At 40.7% G+C, this 12,996-nt stretch overlaps 1 protein-coding gene across 2 annotated transcripts in view; it reads left to right on the top strand.

The window, feature by feature from the left end:
• Positions 1–12,996, top strand: part of CDH15 (cadherin 15) — a 34,213-nt gene that overhangs the window by 20,176 nt on the left and 1,041 nt on the right. Inside the window, exons 1-12 of one of the 2 annotated variants that reach the window (XM_063437887.1) lie at positions 1,472–1,732; positions 2,144–2,299; positions 3,604–3,748; positions 3,841–4,001; positions 4,173–4,301; positions 4,796–4,981; positions 5,623–5,876; positions 8,070–8,212; positions 8,999–9,235; positions 9,445–9,684; positions 11,290–11,426; positions 12,819–12,983. In XM_063437887.1, coding sequence (XP_063293957.1) covers positions 2,285–2,299; positions 3,604–3,748; positions 3,841–4,001; positions 4,173–4,301; positions 4,796–4,981; positions 5,623–5,876; positions 8,070–8,212; positions 8,999–9,235; positions 9,445–9,684; positions 11,290–11,426; positions 12,819–12,983 — 1,812 coding nt within the window. In that variant the 5' untranslated portion in view covers positions 1,472–1,732; positions 2,144–2,284. Of the gene's footprint in view, positions 1–1,471; positions 1,733–2,143; positions 2,300–3,603; positions 3,749–3,840; positions 4,002–4,172; positions 4,302–4,795; positions 4,982–5,622; positions 5,877–8,069; positions 8,213–8,998; positions 9,236–9,444; positions 9,685–11,289; positions 11,427–12,818; positions 12,984–12,996 lie in introns of those variants that run through there. The other variant, XM_063437886.1, reaches the window with a different exon arrangement.

Raw genomic sequence — 12,996 nt, 5'->3', positions numbered from 1 at the left:
AAACATATCCATGCCCAAACACTGGGGAAACATTTTTCATGTGCTGCCCAACAGCATACATAAATGAATATCCAGGGAGCATGGAGGGTCTGGCTACATTGCACACGAGTAGGTTCCCCCCTTAAGCATTTCTCTCACTTGATATTGGTTTAGTGACTTCAGCTCCACTGTCTCAAAGACAATTCAGTAGAGGTCTCATAACGTTTATACCATCTGGGAAGTAAAAACATCAACGTTATGGTGGTCAGACCTTTATTACGCTGTTAAACGTCTGGACTCTGCAACACTGTCTGCTTTCACATCTCCCGGGGAATAAAGCGTCATAGTGCCTGATCTTGTGCTCTACTGAGATGTTTTCTGAATAAGTCAGCTCTGCAAGTGGAGTACCAGCAGGTATACACCCAGTGCTGATCGCTCTTTGTTTATAAGTCAGGTCTGAAGGTGGAGTACCAGCAGGTATACACCCAGTGCTGATCGCTCTTTGTTTATAAGTCAGGTCTGAAGGTGGAGGACCAGCAGGTATACACCCAGTGCTGATCGCTCTTTGTTTATAAGTCAGGTCTGAAGGTGGAGTACCAGCAGGTATACATCCAGTGCTGATCGCTCTTTGTTTATAAGTCAGGTCTGAAGGTGGAGTACCAGCAGGTATACACCCAGTGCTGATCGCTCTTTGTTTATAAGTCAGGTCTGAAGGTGGAGTACCAGCAGGTATACACCCAGTGCTGATCGTTCTTTGTTTATAAGTCAGGTCTGAAGGTGGAGTACCAGCAGGTATACACCCAGTGCTGATCGCTCTTTGTTTATAAGTCAGGTCTGAAGGTGGAGTACCAGCAGGTATACATCCAGTGCTGATCGCTCTTTGTTTATAAGTCAGGTCTGAAGGTTGAGTACCAGCAGGTATACACCCAGTGCTGATCGATCTTTGTTTATAAGTCAGGTCTGAAGGTGGAGTACCAGCAGGTATACACCCAGTGCTGATCACTCTTTGTTTATAAGTCAGGTCTGAAGGTGGAGTACCAGCAGGTATACACCCAGTGCTGATCGTTCTTTGTTTATAAGTCAGGTCTGAAGGTGGAGTACCAGCAGGTATACACCCAGTGCTGATCGCTCTTTGTTTATAAGTCAGGCCTGAAGGTGGAGTACCAGCAGGTATACACCCAGTGCTGATCGCTCTTTGTTTATAAGTCAGGCCTGAGGTTGGAGTACCAGCAGGTATACATCCAGTGCTGATCGCTCTTTGTTTATAAGTCAGGTCTGAAGGTGGAGTACCAGCAGGTATACACCCAGTGCTGATCACTCTTTGTTTATAAGTCAGGTCTGAAGGTGGAGTACCAGCAGGTATACATCCAGTGCTGATCGCTCTTTGTTTATAAGTCAGGTCTGAAGGTGGAGTACCAGCAGGTATACACCCAGTGCTGATCGCTCTTTGTTTATAAGTCAGGTCTGAAGGTGGAGTACCAGCAGGTATACATCCAGTGCTGATCACTCTTTGTTTATAAGTCAGGTCTGAAGGTGGAGTACCAGCAGGTATACACCCAGTGCTGATCGCTCTTTGTTTATAAGTCAGGTCTGAAGGTGGAGTACCAGCAGGTATACACCCAGTGCTGATCACTCTTTATTTATGGAAACACCAGTGGCGTGCCTTCAGCATGGGACAGGTGTAATGTGACGGACAGATACTTGGGGCTCTGAGGTCGTAACCTGAAAATGCCACTACTGTAAATCATCCTTGGTATTCTCAATCTTTCAAATTATCTCATGATTAATCTTCAAAATAATCTGCAGTTTTTTTCCCAGGTTTTTATTTTATACACTGCATTGTCCAAGTTCAAGCGTTCAGTATGTGCCTTCCTGAGATTTTTTACTCCTATACAGAAGAACTAAAGTATAATTCTGGTCTAGCTAGAAAATAACAGATACCCAGGGCAATACTGCCATCTAATGGCAACAACTGATATAGCAGTATTTACCATATGTCCACTTAATACAGAAAATTGTTCCCCATTTCCCCAGGCAGGTGATGGTAATGTAGATAAAGATTAAGGTTTTAGTAAATTTTCAATGCTGAAATAGTTCAACTAAATTTGTTCTAATCATGTGAAATCATTGATCGCTGTTGATGATGTCTGCTTCTTGCTCTCAGATTAAGTCGGACAAGCAGCACCTCGGCAGTGTGATCTACAGCATCAAAGGTGTTGGAGTAGATGAGGAGCCAAAGGGTATCTTCACCATCAATAAGAACACGGGGGCTGTGTACCTCAATGCAGTGCTGGATCGGGAGAAAATGGAGCGCTTCAAGGTATTATAAGACTATACACATGACTGACCCTAAGGTGTTTTAGGCTGTCTGTGAAATTGTCTATCTTAAATCTCCCTGTTACTTTTTCCTCATTGACCGCAACTTTCCATTTAGCATAAACAGTATGATCAGTCTAGACATATCTTCGACATACAATTAAACCGAGCTTGAAATACTGAACTTCTGGCCATTAGAGATTCTACTACTTATTATTCTATGTTATAGTTCCCTGGAAATTCTAAATTCACGAAATGTATCAATTTCTCATGGAGGTTAACTACCAACTTATTCCGCAGTGCTTATGAAAATATTATGAAAAGGGGGAATTAACACATGAGACTATTACAAAATGTTACAGAACAATAGGTTGATGAACCCTGCCCAGAAGAGCTTACAATATAAAGGAGGTGGGGTATAAAGCACAATATGATGGGCATTGAGGGGGATAACAACCAAACAACAAGATGGGAAAGTAGCAGAACTGGAGGTGAGAGTGGAGTGTGGCCTTCTCAGAGAGAGCAAGAGACAGGTTTGTGAAATAGAAGTTACTCTGGGAGGCCATAAGCTTTTGTGAAGAGATGGGTTTTAAGAGACTTCTTAACTGATTGAACACTAGGGGAGAGTCTGATGGGGGTAGGCAGGCTGTTCCATAGGATAGGAGCCACCCACGAGAAGTCTTGCAAACGTGAATTAGCAGTAAGTGTGTGAGCAGTTGACAGGAGAAGGTCGCTGGCAGAACAGAGAGACCAATAAGGGGTGTACCTATGACCCAATCATGGCAGTAATGTGCAGGACCAGTCTTTAAAGCACAAGCCATAAAAAACACAACAACAAAAAAGAAAAGCAAAACTATAGCATCATATGTAAGTAAGCTAACAGGAGTACAGTATATTTAAATAAGAGATTCATTCAATTTGTCTACCGTACAGTATTCATCCAAACATTTTGGATTCATTACAAACTCTGAATAATAAAAAGACACTTTATAGGTTTATCATTGGTAGGAAAACTGTTATACGCCTCTGACTGTCACTAATTCACTTTTCATTCTATGGATTACTTTCCAATCGTTTGCAGGTTATTAGCTTTAATTTAAAGATGTGTATACGGAGAGATAGAGTAGCTTGATACCAGCATCATTATGTGATAGACCCTTTACTACCCGACCAACACTGCTATACAGAATAAACGTATTGACATGGCCTTTTTAGGATGTAGCATTGGCACATTCTTGTCCCATCCCAGAGTCCAGATCTGGTTACACCTCTCCATCTACTCACGTTACATTTTCCTCTTTTTACCAGCTTCGCGCTTTCGCAGTGGATAGTGGAGGCGTTACTTTGGAGGAGCCGACTGACTTAGAGATTGTGGTAATTGACCAGAATGACAACCCTCCGATATTTTCACAGAAAGTCTTCCAAGGTCATGTTCCAGAGGGAGCAATACCTGGTAATGTCGGGGTATTCAAACTAGGTGACTGAGGGTGAAGTGGTAATGATGCACAATGTAATGTCTCCTCCCAATACACCATGTTTGTCCAGGCACGCTCGTTATGACTATCAAGGCTACGGATGAAGATGATCCACAGACAGACAATGCGGAGCTGAGATATACCATCATCCAGCAGGATGGTCCGCAGATGTTCAGTATTAACCAGGAGACAGGCGATATCAGGACGGTTCAAGTGGGACTAGACAGAGAGGTACATTATGGAACCCTGGCCAAATAACATGATTTTATCTGTGTGTTAGGGACAAATATAAAAAGTTTCAAGCCACCTTTAAGAGTAGCACCTTGAAAAGAATTTGAATAGTTTGATGGAACATAGCGTTCTTTCTCAGATGTCTACAACATGGTTCTCGTTCCATTTCAGGTGATCGAATCATACAACCTGACTGTACAAGTGGCCGATATGATGGGGCTGGGACTCGCCAGTACTGCCAAGGCTGTCATAATCATCGATGATATTAATGACAACGCTCCCGAATTCACACAGGATGAGGTACAGGAGCAAACATGCATTTAGTCCCAATATAGGCATACGTGTGAAATTAGTGTGTCTGTTTCATAGACGGCTGGCAGGTCTCCGAAGTTGAGCAAGTGGATAATTACAGGTGGATCATTCAGTGCATGAAACAGCTCTCTTGGTACATATACTAAACTATGTGTTTCTGATGGGCGGAATCAGATGCATCTGTACCTGCTTAATTCCAGATCTTATTGGTATTCTGTAGTAAGCAGTGATGAGTACTTGGTGGGTAAGAGCTTTATCTTGGAGTTACTTGGTTAGGAGTATTGTTTACATGGCTAACAAACATTATTGTAAAATTACCCCAAATAAAGGGCAGAGAGTGAGAAACTATAGTTAATTGTAATTAGGGATTCATAAGCAAATTGTCTTTTTTTTTTCTGGCAAGGAATGCTTAATATTTGAACGGAAAAAGAAAGTACTGTTTCTGATGTTGTATTAATAGCATGATTCTCTCTGTCTTCCAGTTCTTCATGGAGGTCCCGGAACACAGCAGTGGTTTGGAAATTGGGAGAGTGAGTGTGACTGACAAGGATCTCCGCGGGTCCCCCAACTGGAAGGTGCAGTTTTCTATCACAGGTGGAGACCCCCATAGTGAATTCACTATACGCACAGACCCCGAGACCAACGAAGGAGTCCTTTTTATCATTAAGGTAACATCAATGTATATCACTAGACTAGTACCTTCCAAATTACCTTCAACTAGTCATCCCAGAGCAGGGAATATGAGATAGAAAAAACACTGATAGGTTTGTTCACTAAAGTAAACATTGTTAAGAATTCAAAGGGAATTTGAGATTCAAGGACAAAATAACCAATCCAGAAAAATTCAACGATGCTTCCATTTCAGATAATTTGGCCTTGAATTTAAAATACACTTTGAATTCCTGGGGGTGCGTCATTTATCGGTGGACTGGTGCTAGAAAGCAGCCACCTCCTTCGTACGTTCTCTAGTCTAGGCTTCGAACCCTGGAGCTTCTTTCTCCTTTAGATCAGGCCTGACATGAATTTAGTCAGCTTATAAAGAAGCACAGCCTCTATTACAAAGTTAAGTATCACCACGGAAATAGAACTGCTATTATATGCCGATTTCAGGAGTAGATTTCAGCCGTTGGGCATGGTGGCCAGACTCCACCCTGTATTGGTACCTTCTTAATCTTTTGGAGTGTTGACTTTCTGATGGTGGGGGAAAAAAGTTTTATGGAGTAAACTTTTTAATTTTGTTGTAAAAATATTTTGGAATTCATGTGTTGGTATTCACTGAATCTCACTATGAAATTCTTCTTCTCTCAAGCCCTTGGATCATGAAGCGAAGGAGTTTCATCAGCTCATTGTGTCAGCTGAAAACCAGGCTCCGCTCAGGCCATCAGCCCCCAGAACTTCTCGCTCTGAAACTCGAGTGACCATCACGGTGAAGGACGTCAATGAACCTCCATTCTTCCATGAGAACCCCAAGATAGTGAGAGTAAATGAGAGGACCCCACCAGGAACTGAGATCACTGAATTTACGGCAATAGATCCTGACGTGAAGGAAGTCCAGGAGATCAGGTGAGCAGCATGCATCTATTATTGTTTGCAAGTTAGGTGAAGGGAGGGATCTAGGCTCGTAGCAGTAAAAAGCAGGATTCGGAGTAATGAGATTGCAGAGATTAATATACGTGGAATTTTGCTATTCCCTCGAATTTGGCTGAATGGCATTTCAGATGTGGAATACTACATTTGAGTGATGCTTAAGGTCAGTGATCAGTGTTCTGGAAACATACGGAAGTACCGCAATATCAATTGTGGTACTCCGTATGTCACTTGTGAACATACAGAAGTACCGGAGTCACTTCATTGATTGGAAGGCTAGTGACCGAAGTCACTTAGAAACATAGAAACATAGAATGTGACGGCAGATAAGAACCATTCGGCCCATCTAGTCTACCCAATTTTCTAAATACTTTCATTAGTCCCTGGCCTTCATTGGTTGGAAGGCTAGTGACCGAAGTCACTTCATTGATTGGCAGGCTAATGACTGAAGTCACTTCATTGGTTGGAAGGCTAGTGACCGAAGTCACTTCATTAGTTCGGAGGCTAGTCTAAAATGTCTCAAATGAAGAAGACTCGGTGATGACAATGTCCACTCACAATTCTACACTTTATCTGTGTGAAGGTGACTGACGATAGACTGTAATCTGGGTCATCTCAGTCCAAGTCTCACTGAGTCATAAAACTCAGTCATGAAACTTTCTAATGGGATTAAGACTACTGCAGAGGGCACCCCAACATCAACTATAGACTGTTTCTGTATGGACAATCTACTTCCCGGTTCTCTGCAGTTTCGATTAGCCACCAGTGAAACAGAGGATTCATAACTGAAAAATTACCGGTAACTGTGGCCGGCATTTTCCCAGAATACACCTTACTTATTGGCTGCTCATTTACTACCTTTGTAACGGAATCAGAATCAGGATAAATGTTTGGATATATACCAGCCTTGGGTTTGCAAAACTGCTGTGAATCTGTGTTTTGCCCACCTCTATCTATTCCCTTAAAGTATTATTGCATTGAGCTTCTTGTCGAGTACTTTAAATTTGTTATAAAACCATGAAATATTCCAGCTTGAAAAAGTAAAAGTCTAATTTCCAACAGTTAATAATCTACTCAGCACAAAGCCCAAAGTTGCCGCATTTGTTAGCCCTGTTAAGCAATGTCTGATGGTTATAGTAAGACACTGTAACCTGCCAGAAGGACGTGTCCACTGTCATTTCACTTTGAATTCCTCAAGATGTTTGTTCAGTGATAATCTATACTAGAGAAGGCTTTCATTAGCTACACATTCCCAGAATGCCACCAAGTTACGTGTACTCTGCATGACGTCAAACTTGAGGGCATCAATATAGATCAAGTGGACCTACTCACCGTTTTAATAAAACCATTTCTATTCTGTGTAAATATTGTGTAATTAGAAGTGCTCTGAAATACTTTTACAATATTGACAGAACATTTCGAGCACTAATACCGGAGAGACTGGCTGAGTCACATGACTTTGGGAAAATTCTTGAAATCTGTTCTGGAGATGTCAGGTCTACATTAACAAGATTACAGCATAGCCAGCGATAGCTTGATATCTTGGCTACTGCAGACCAATGAATGAATAGGCTATTCGAATGGAAAATTTTAAAATGACATTCCTAGCTGGAGTTAACAGTTCATTTATTTTTTATACAACAAAAGAATACATTAAAATAAATAATATGTTCAAATTCAAAGTTCCTTCATTTGCTGCAAATTCCTATTCTGAGCAGCTTCTGCAGATAGGAAGTCCTTCAACTCTTATTTAGCCTTCTTAGAACTTCTAGGCTTATCACAAAAGCAGCAATTCAGTGGTAACCAGGAACCTAAACCATGACATCACTGTACCGGATTATTTTTTGGAGACAAGGAGAAACCATATAGATTGGGAGGGAGGAGTAGAAATAGACAGTATATAGAACAACAGTGAGAAAACTCCATAACTAATGGTAACCTAACACGGGCCCCAACGTGGTGGTTCCTGAAGTACTCATCCTCCAGTGTACCCATTGAGTGGAGCAGGGAATCTTTGTTTATAAATACTGATGTGCCCTCTGTTACACTGTATAAATTAAGGAGAATTTAAGGGTTTTCTTTTTTTTTTTTTTTTTTCCTCTTGAAAAAGCAATATTAACCTACATGTTACAAACAATTGGTTGTGTTTCATGTTTTTTTTTTTTTTAGTTATGATCTGGTTTCTGACCCTGCGGATTGGTTGACCCTGGATGCAGGTTCTGGACGGATACATACTCGATATACACTAAATCGGAAGTCCCAGTTCCTGCAAGGCGGATGGTATACAGCCCTGATCACTGCAACGGACAATGGTAAAAAAACATGAGCCTGGTCCCATGAAGCCAAATGTGATCACAAGGGGCTCTAGTACTGTTAATTATGTGTGTGTGGTTGTCAGTATGTACCTAGTGATCTTTCTTGTGCTTCCAATATAGTGCAATGAGTGCACAAGTGGGTTTGGTCACGGCAGTGTATTTAAAGTGACGCTTATCACTATAATAGTGCTGCATAATTTTAAATGTTAATACTTGAGAGTTATAGAGTTAGTCGGCTGAGCATTGTGAGGACATGAGTTTACATTGCAGGGTACATTCCTATACCTGTAATCTATCCACTTCTCAGACCACCACTGCCTTTGCAGAAGTTTGGCAGTATTCAGTTTGTTTTGCTACATTTGTTTCTTAAACTGCTCTATCTATATTGTTAAGAAGGCAATCCTAATAAGCCAAGTTATAACAGCTCTGTGTTCTTGTGAATGCATTGCCTTATTAATGGCACTTGAGATTTTAAAGCTAAACTTGTTAAAGCGCAGTTGACATTACAGGTGTGGGATTAATGCCAAGTCCAATAGCATTGTTTAATTTACATTGTATGTCTGGGTACAGCCAGAGTATACCATGCAAACCAACCTATACTACACAGTGCCATGTTGGCATATGTCACTATTGAAGTAATGTCAGCCTACCCTGGACATTATAATTTTGTTTTACCCACTCAACTACTCACCCCAGGAAGTGCTTCAATACTGGAGTATAAAGAAATGACGGTTCTGCTTTAAAGCAAATGGTGAACTAATATTTCCTGTTTTATATTAATAGCTACACCCCCACGCAGTGCCACCGGCACCCTGTCTGTGGAAGTGCTGGAAGTGAATGACCATGCCCCCGTGCTGTGGCAGTACTCCAGGGAACTATGTAACAAGCCACAGCAGGGCAATGGGGTCTTAATAAGTGCCACCGATGAAGACTTGCCACCCCAAGCCCATCCATTCACCTTCCAGCTGGAGCCATCGTTCACTGAACTGACACTTAACTGGAGCATCAGCCATGTCAATAGTAAGTAATGCATGCCAATAGAACAGGGGCAAGGGCTTGGGAGCTCTTCACTTTTTGTGGAAAGTAGAACAGGTTTTCATTGAATCTTTAGAGCCAAATATTGTCAGTTTTGATAATGAGCAATTTGCCATTGGTAAATACTGGGTTTTATTACATGAATCACTTTGGCAGTGTAATGAAGGTGTATTACAGTCATATCCTTTTTCCAGGTACCCACGCTCTGTTGGAGCTTCTCTCTGAAGTGCAGGAAGGTGTTTACGTTCTGCCTTTGCTCGTGGCGGATTCTGGAGAGCCGCCCTTGGCGCAACTACAGCTACTGAACATCTCAGTGTGCCGGTGCGATGCCCTGGGCTCCTGCCAAGGAACCGCAGCCGCTCTGTTTAACAGTGGGACAGGGATCAGCCTCAGTTCTGTACTTATTATTCTGGGCAGCATCGCCCTCCTTCTACGTGAGTATATAAACTATATATATTTTAGAAGCATGTTGTTAGTGCCCCCTGCTGGTTAATCTCTGTAACATAATTTAGACCAGCATCCCATGTGGTGCATGGTTTCACCACCTTGATCTAGAGTTTATATCAAATGTCAGCTTTTCGCTCAGTACACTAATGGTGTGAGAAAAAATACAGCAATTATCACTGACATTATGTCCAACTCATGTTTGGGTGACTAAATTTAAACACTTAACACCTTCATTACCAACCCTGTACATTCACAGACGGGATTTGTTTTGCCATCATTTTTTTCTCTTTTGACTACGCTTACATCTTCTACCAGTCCTGAAGCTGGCAAACAACACAGTCATAATTCCAAGACCCATTAAGTCCCACCGATTGTAGAAGTAATGTTATCTCAGAGATAATGGGCCCAGTGTATCAGCATCATAAGGCGAGGGGGTCTGGTACGTGAATGGGAAGCAGGATTCGATTGCATGCTATTAGTAATTTTTAGAACTGCTGAATGTTATAAAGAATGTTTCCAGTGTTCTAAAACTTGTACCAATGAAAAAGTTCCCATTACACAGAATATTGCCCCATAATTATTTTTTGTAGATAAACCCAATGAAGACCTTTAATTTCCCTTTCTGCTGGCATTTTTGGAATTTACATTTCCAAATATATCCTCAAAATCCTTAGAAATACTCACAAGTAGAGTTTATTTATTTGTATGAATGTACATAGATGTACTTTAGCCGTAAGCCACAGGTAGAAATGTGCTATGTGAACATAGACTCTAATAGCGAAATCTGGTCCAACTTGTTCTACGGTTTTCTGTTCTTCCAAATGTTTCCTCCATTAGTAACCCGATTCCAGCCGAGTAAAGGAAATGAAAAACAGGAGACAAAAATTGTTTAAATAAAATGATCCATTTTTATAATTTAAAAAGAAGTAACAAGTGTTCTCTTTGGAAACAGACACATGGTTATCTAAGAAACATTTCTGTAAAACAATCTGCACTTTTCTCAGTGTCTAAAAGCGTAACCCTGTATTATAGGAAAATAATCATTGTAATCCGTTTCTTTTACTGGTTTGTGGACAGAGTAACAAACACGATCATAAATGGGAAATAACCTTTTCTTGGGGTTAAATGTAAAATCGTATTGTGGTGATGGGTCTGCTTTAACAGCAGAATGTATCATTGTAGTAATTTATTTTAGTTATTTTTATTTATTATTTCTTGATCCTGGTTTTTGTAGGAGTTATGGGGCAAAATGAACAAAGTCCTAAGACATAAAATTATTGTCGATTTTAGAAAAAGGTAGAATAATGAACCGGGCAAAACTGACATACATATAAAAGGTAGTTGGTGAGTGGTGGAGGCCTATTGGAGAAGGTTCGACCCCCAGAATTAGAATGACCAGCCTGAATGTGTCCCAGAACCTCCTCCAGGTATAGCTATAGGTACCTAGCGGATAGTTTGCACACACTGCTGTTCTCATGCCATATTGAGGTGACAGGCCTGCTCTCATTGTAAAGTACTGACTGTTCATGCTAAAGACATCATGCACCCAGTGTAGACCTGTTTCTATATTAAAATATCATTCCCATCCACAGTTTTGGCGCTGCTCCTGCTGCTATTCCGTTGCGCCTCGAGTGGTCGCGGAGAAAAGGGTTTGCTGTCCGACTCAGAGGATGATGTACGAGATAATATATTTAACTACAACGAGCAGGGAGGAGGAGAAGAGGATCAGGTATTTTATTTTACCATAGAGTTCAAATGCTGGAGTAGTAGAGGCCACACACAGGAAATAATCCAATATCAATGCATATATCAATGCAATCAGATGGGATTTCTAATAATATTGCATTATCCTTAACAGATTATTAAGTCCTTATCTGACCCAACATGTAATGTTGTACATATTTACCATCAGTAGATCTACAGAACCTGGCTAATACTATTTGTCTTGGACATTCCACATCAGAATACTGTCATACAGCACCGTCTCCATTCTCATCAAGTTATTCGGTAAATTCAACACCGAACATAACTATGGGATTAACATTCACTACACTTCAGAGTCTGATAGGGAGAAAAATTAGGACAAACTAAAATCAGTATATATAATAAAAAAATTAAGCTAAAAGGAGAGCTTTCTTTTTTAAAAGCCGCTTTGCATTATTTCATATAGGTATGATCTTTATAAATGAACGATGCTGACTATTTGGGAATTTCATTAACATTCAAACAAAATCCAAAGATGACATAAGACAAAGTATACAAAGACTACTTTGTATTATGGTAAAGCCTGGGGTTCGCCACTAACTTTTGTCCAAACCCAGCAGTCATCACAAGTGACAGCTGTGGGGAGCAGACATGGTCTGGTTCATCGCTAGATGTCCGCTATAGAGGCTCCTGTGGACTTGCAGGACACTCCATTTAAAAAAATAATTCTGGGAAGTGGTACTACCTGGGTTCATTCCACTTTAGTTGCAATTAACTCCTACCAATGTCTTGGCTTTTTTTGAAGACTGAATGTTAGCAAGTTATATCCAAATGTAAAAATTCAAGCTACAGTACCCTATATGGAAAAACATAAATATAATCACAAATTGGTTTAATATGAGCCTCAATTTCCCCATTAGAATTTAATGACTAACCCTGACCATGTGCTGCAGTGCTCTGGATATAATGGATGCTCTGTGTAACTGTACTTACTATACGTTGGGAGAAAATTTGCGTATGGTTTTTTGCACATTATGTATATGGCGAGGTTTAGATTTCTAATGCAGTCTGACAGATTGTAACACAATTATATTGCCCCCAAATTTTTGTAAAGTATAAACAGAGGGGGAAAAAAAATTCCTTTGTATATTTGATGGTTTAGTTCTTCCTGAACAGCAATCTATGTAATTAATAGCAGTTTTATGTTTATATGTTGGCTCCAAATAATGTGCTAGTATTTTGTATTAAAAATATTTGGCAGTTAAAGGGTTAAATTGGGTTTATCAGAAGGCACCTGAAATAACATCACCATTATGTTGGTGCTTAGAGGCCTGTTATATAAAACAGCTTTAGAAATGGGTAGGGGGAATATTTGAATGTGTCACTATGCCTTTATTTTGTCCCCTATATTATAAAGGATGCTTATGACATGAACAGGCTTAGGAACCCAACAATGCCAGTGCCACCATCTCCACGTCTGAAGCCCCCTATCCGCAGAGACACCCCCTACAACCCGACACTGCCACGCTACCCCCGCAGACCCTCTGAACGTCCATCTGACATTGCAGACTTCATCCACGATGTGAGTATTTCTC

Source organism: Pelobates fuscus, chromosome 12 (assembly GCF_036172605.1).
Source record: "Pelobates fuscus isolate aPelFus1 chromosome 12, aPelFus1.pri, whole genome shotgun sequence".
NCBI classification, from domain to species: Eukaryota; Metazoa; Chordata; class Amphibia; order Anura; family Pelobatidae; genus Pelobates; species Pelobates fuscus.
This window is presented reverse-complemented; position numbering and strand designations above follow the sequence as displayed.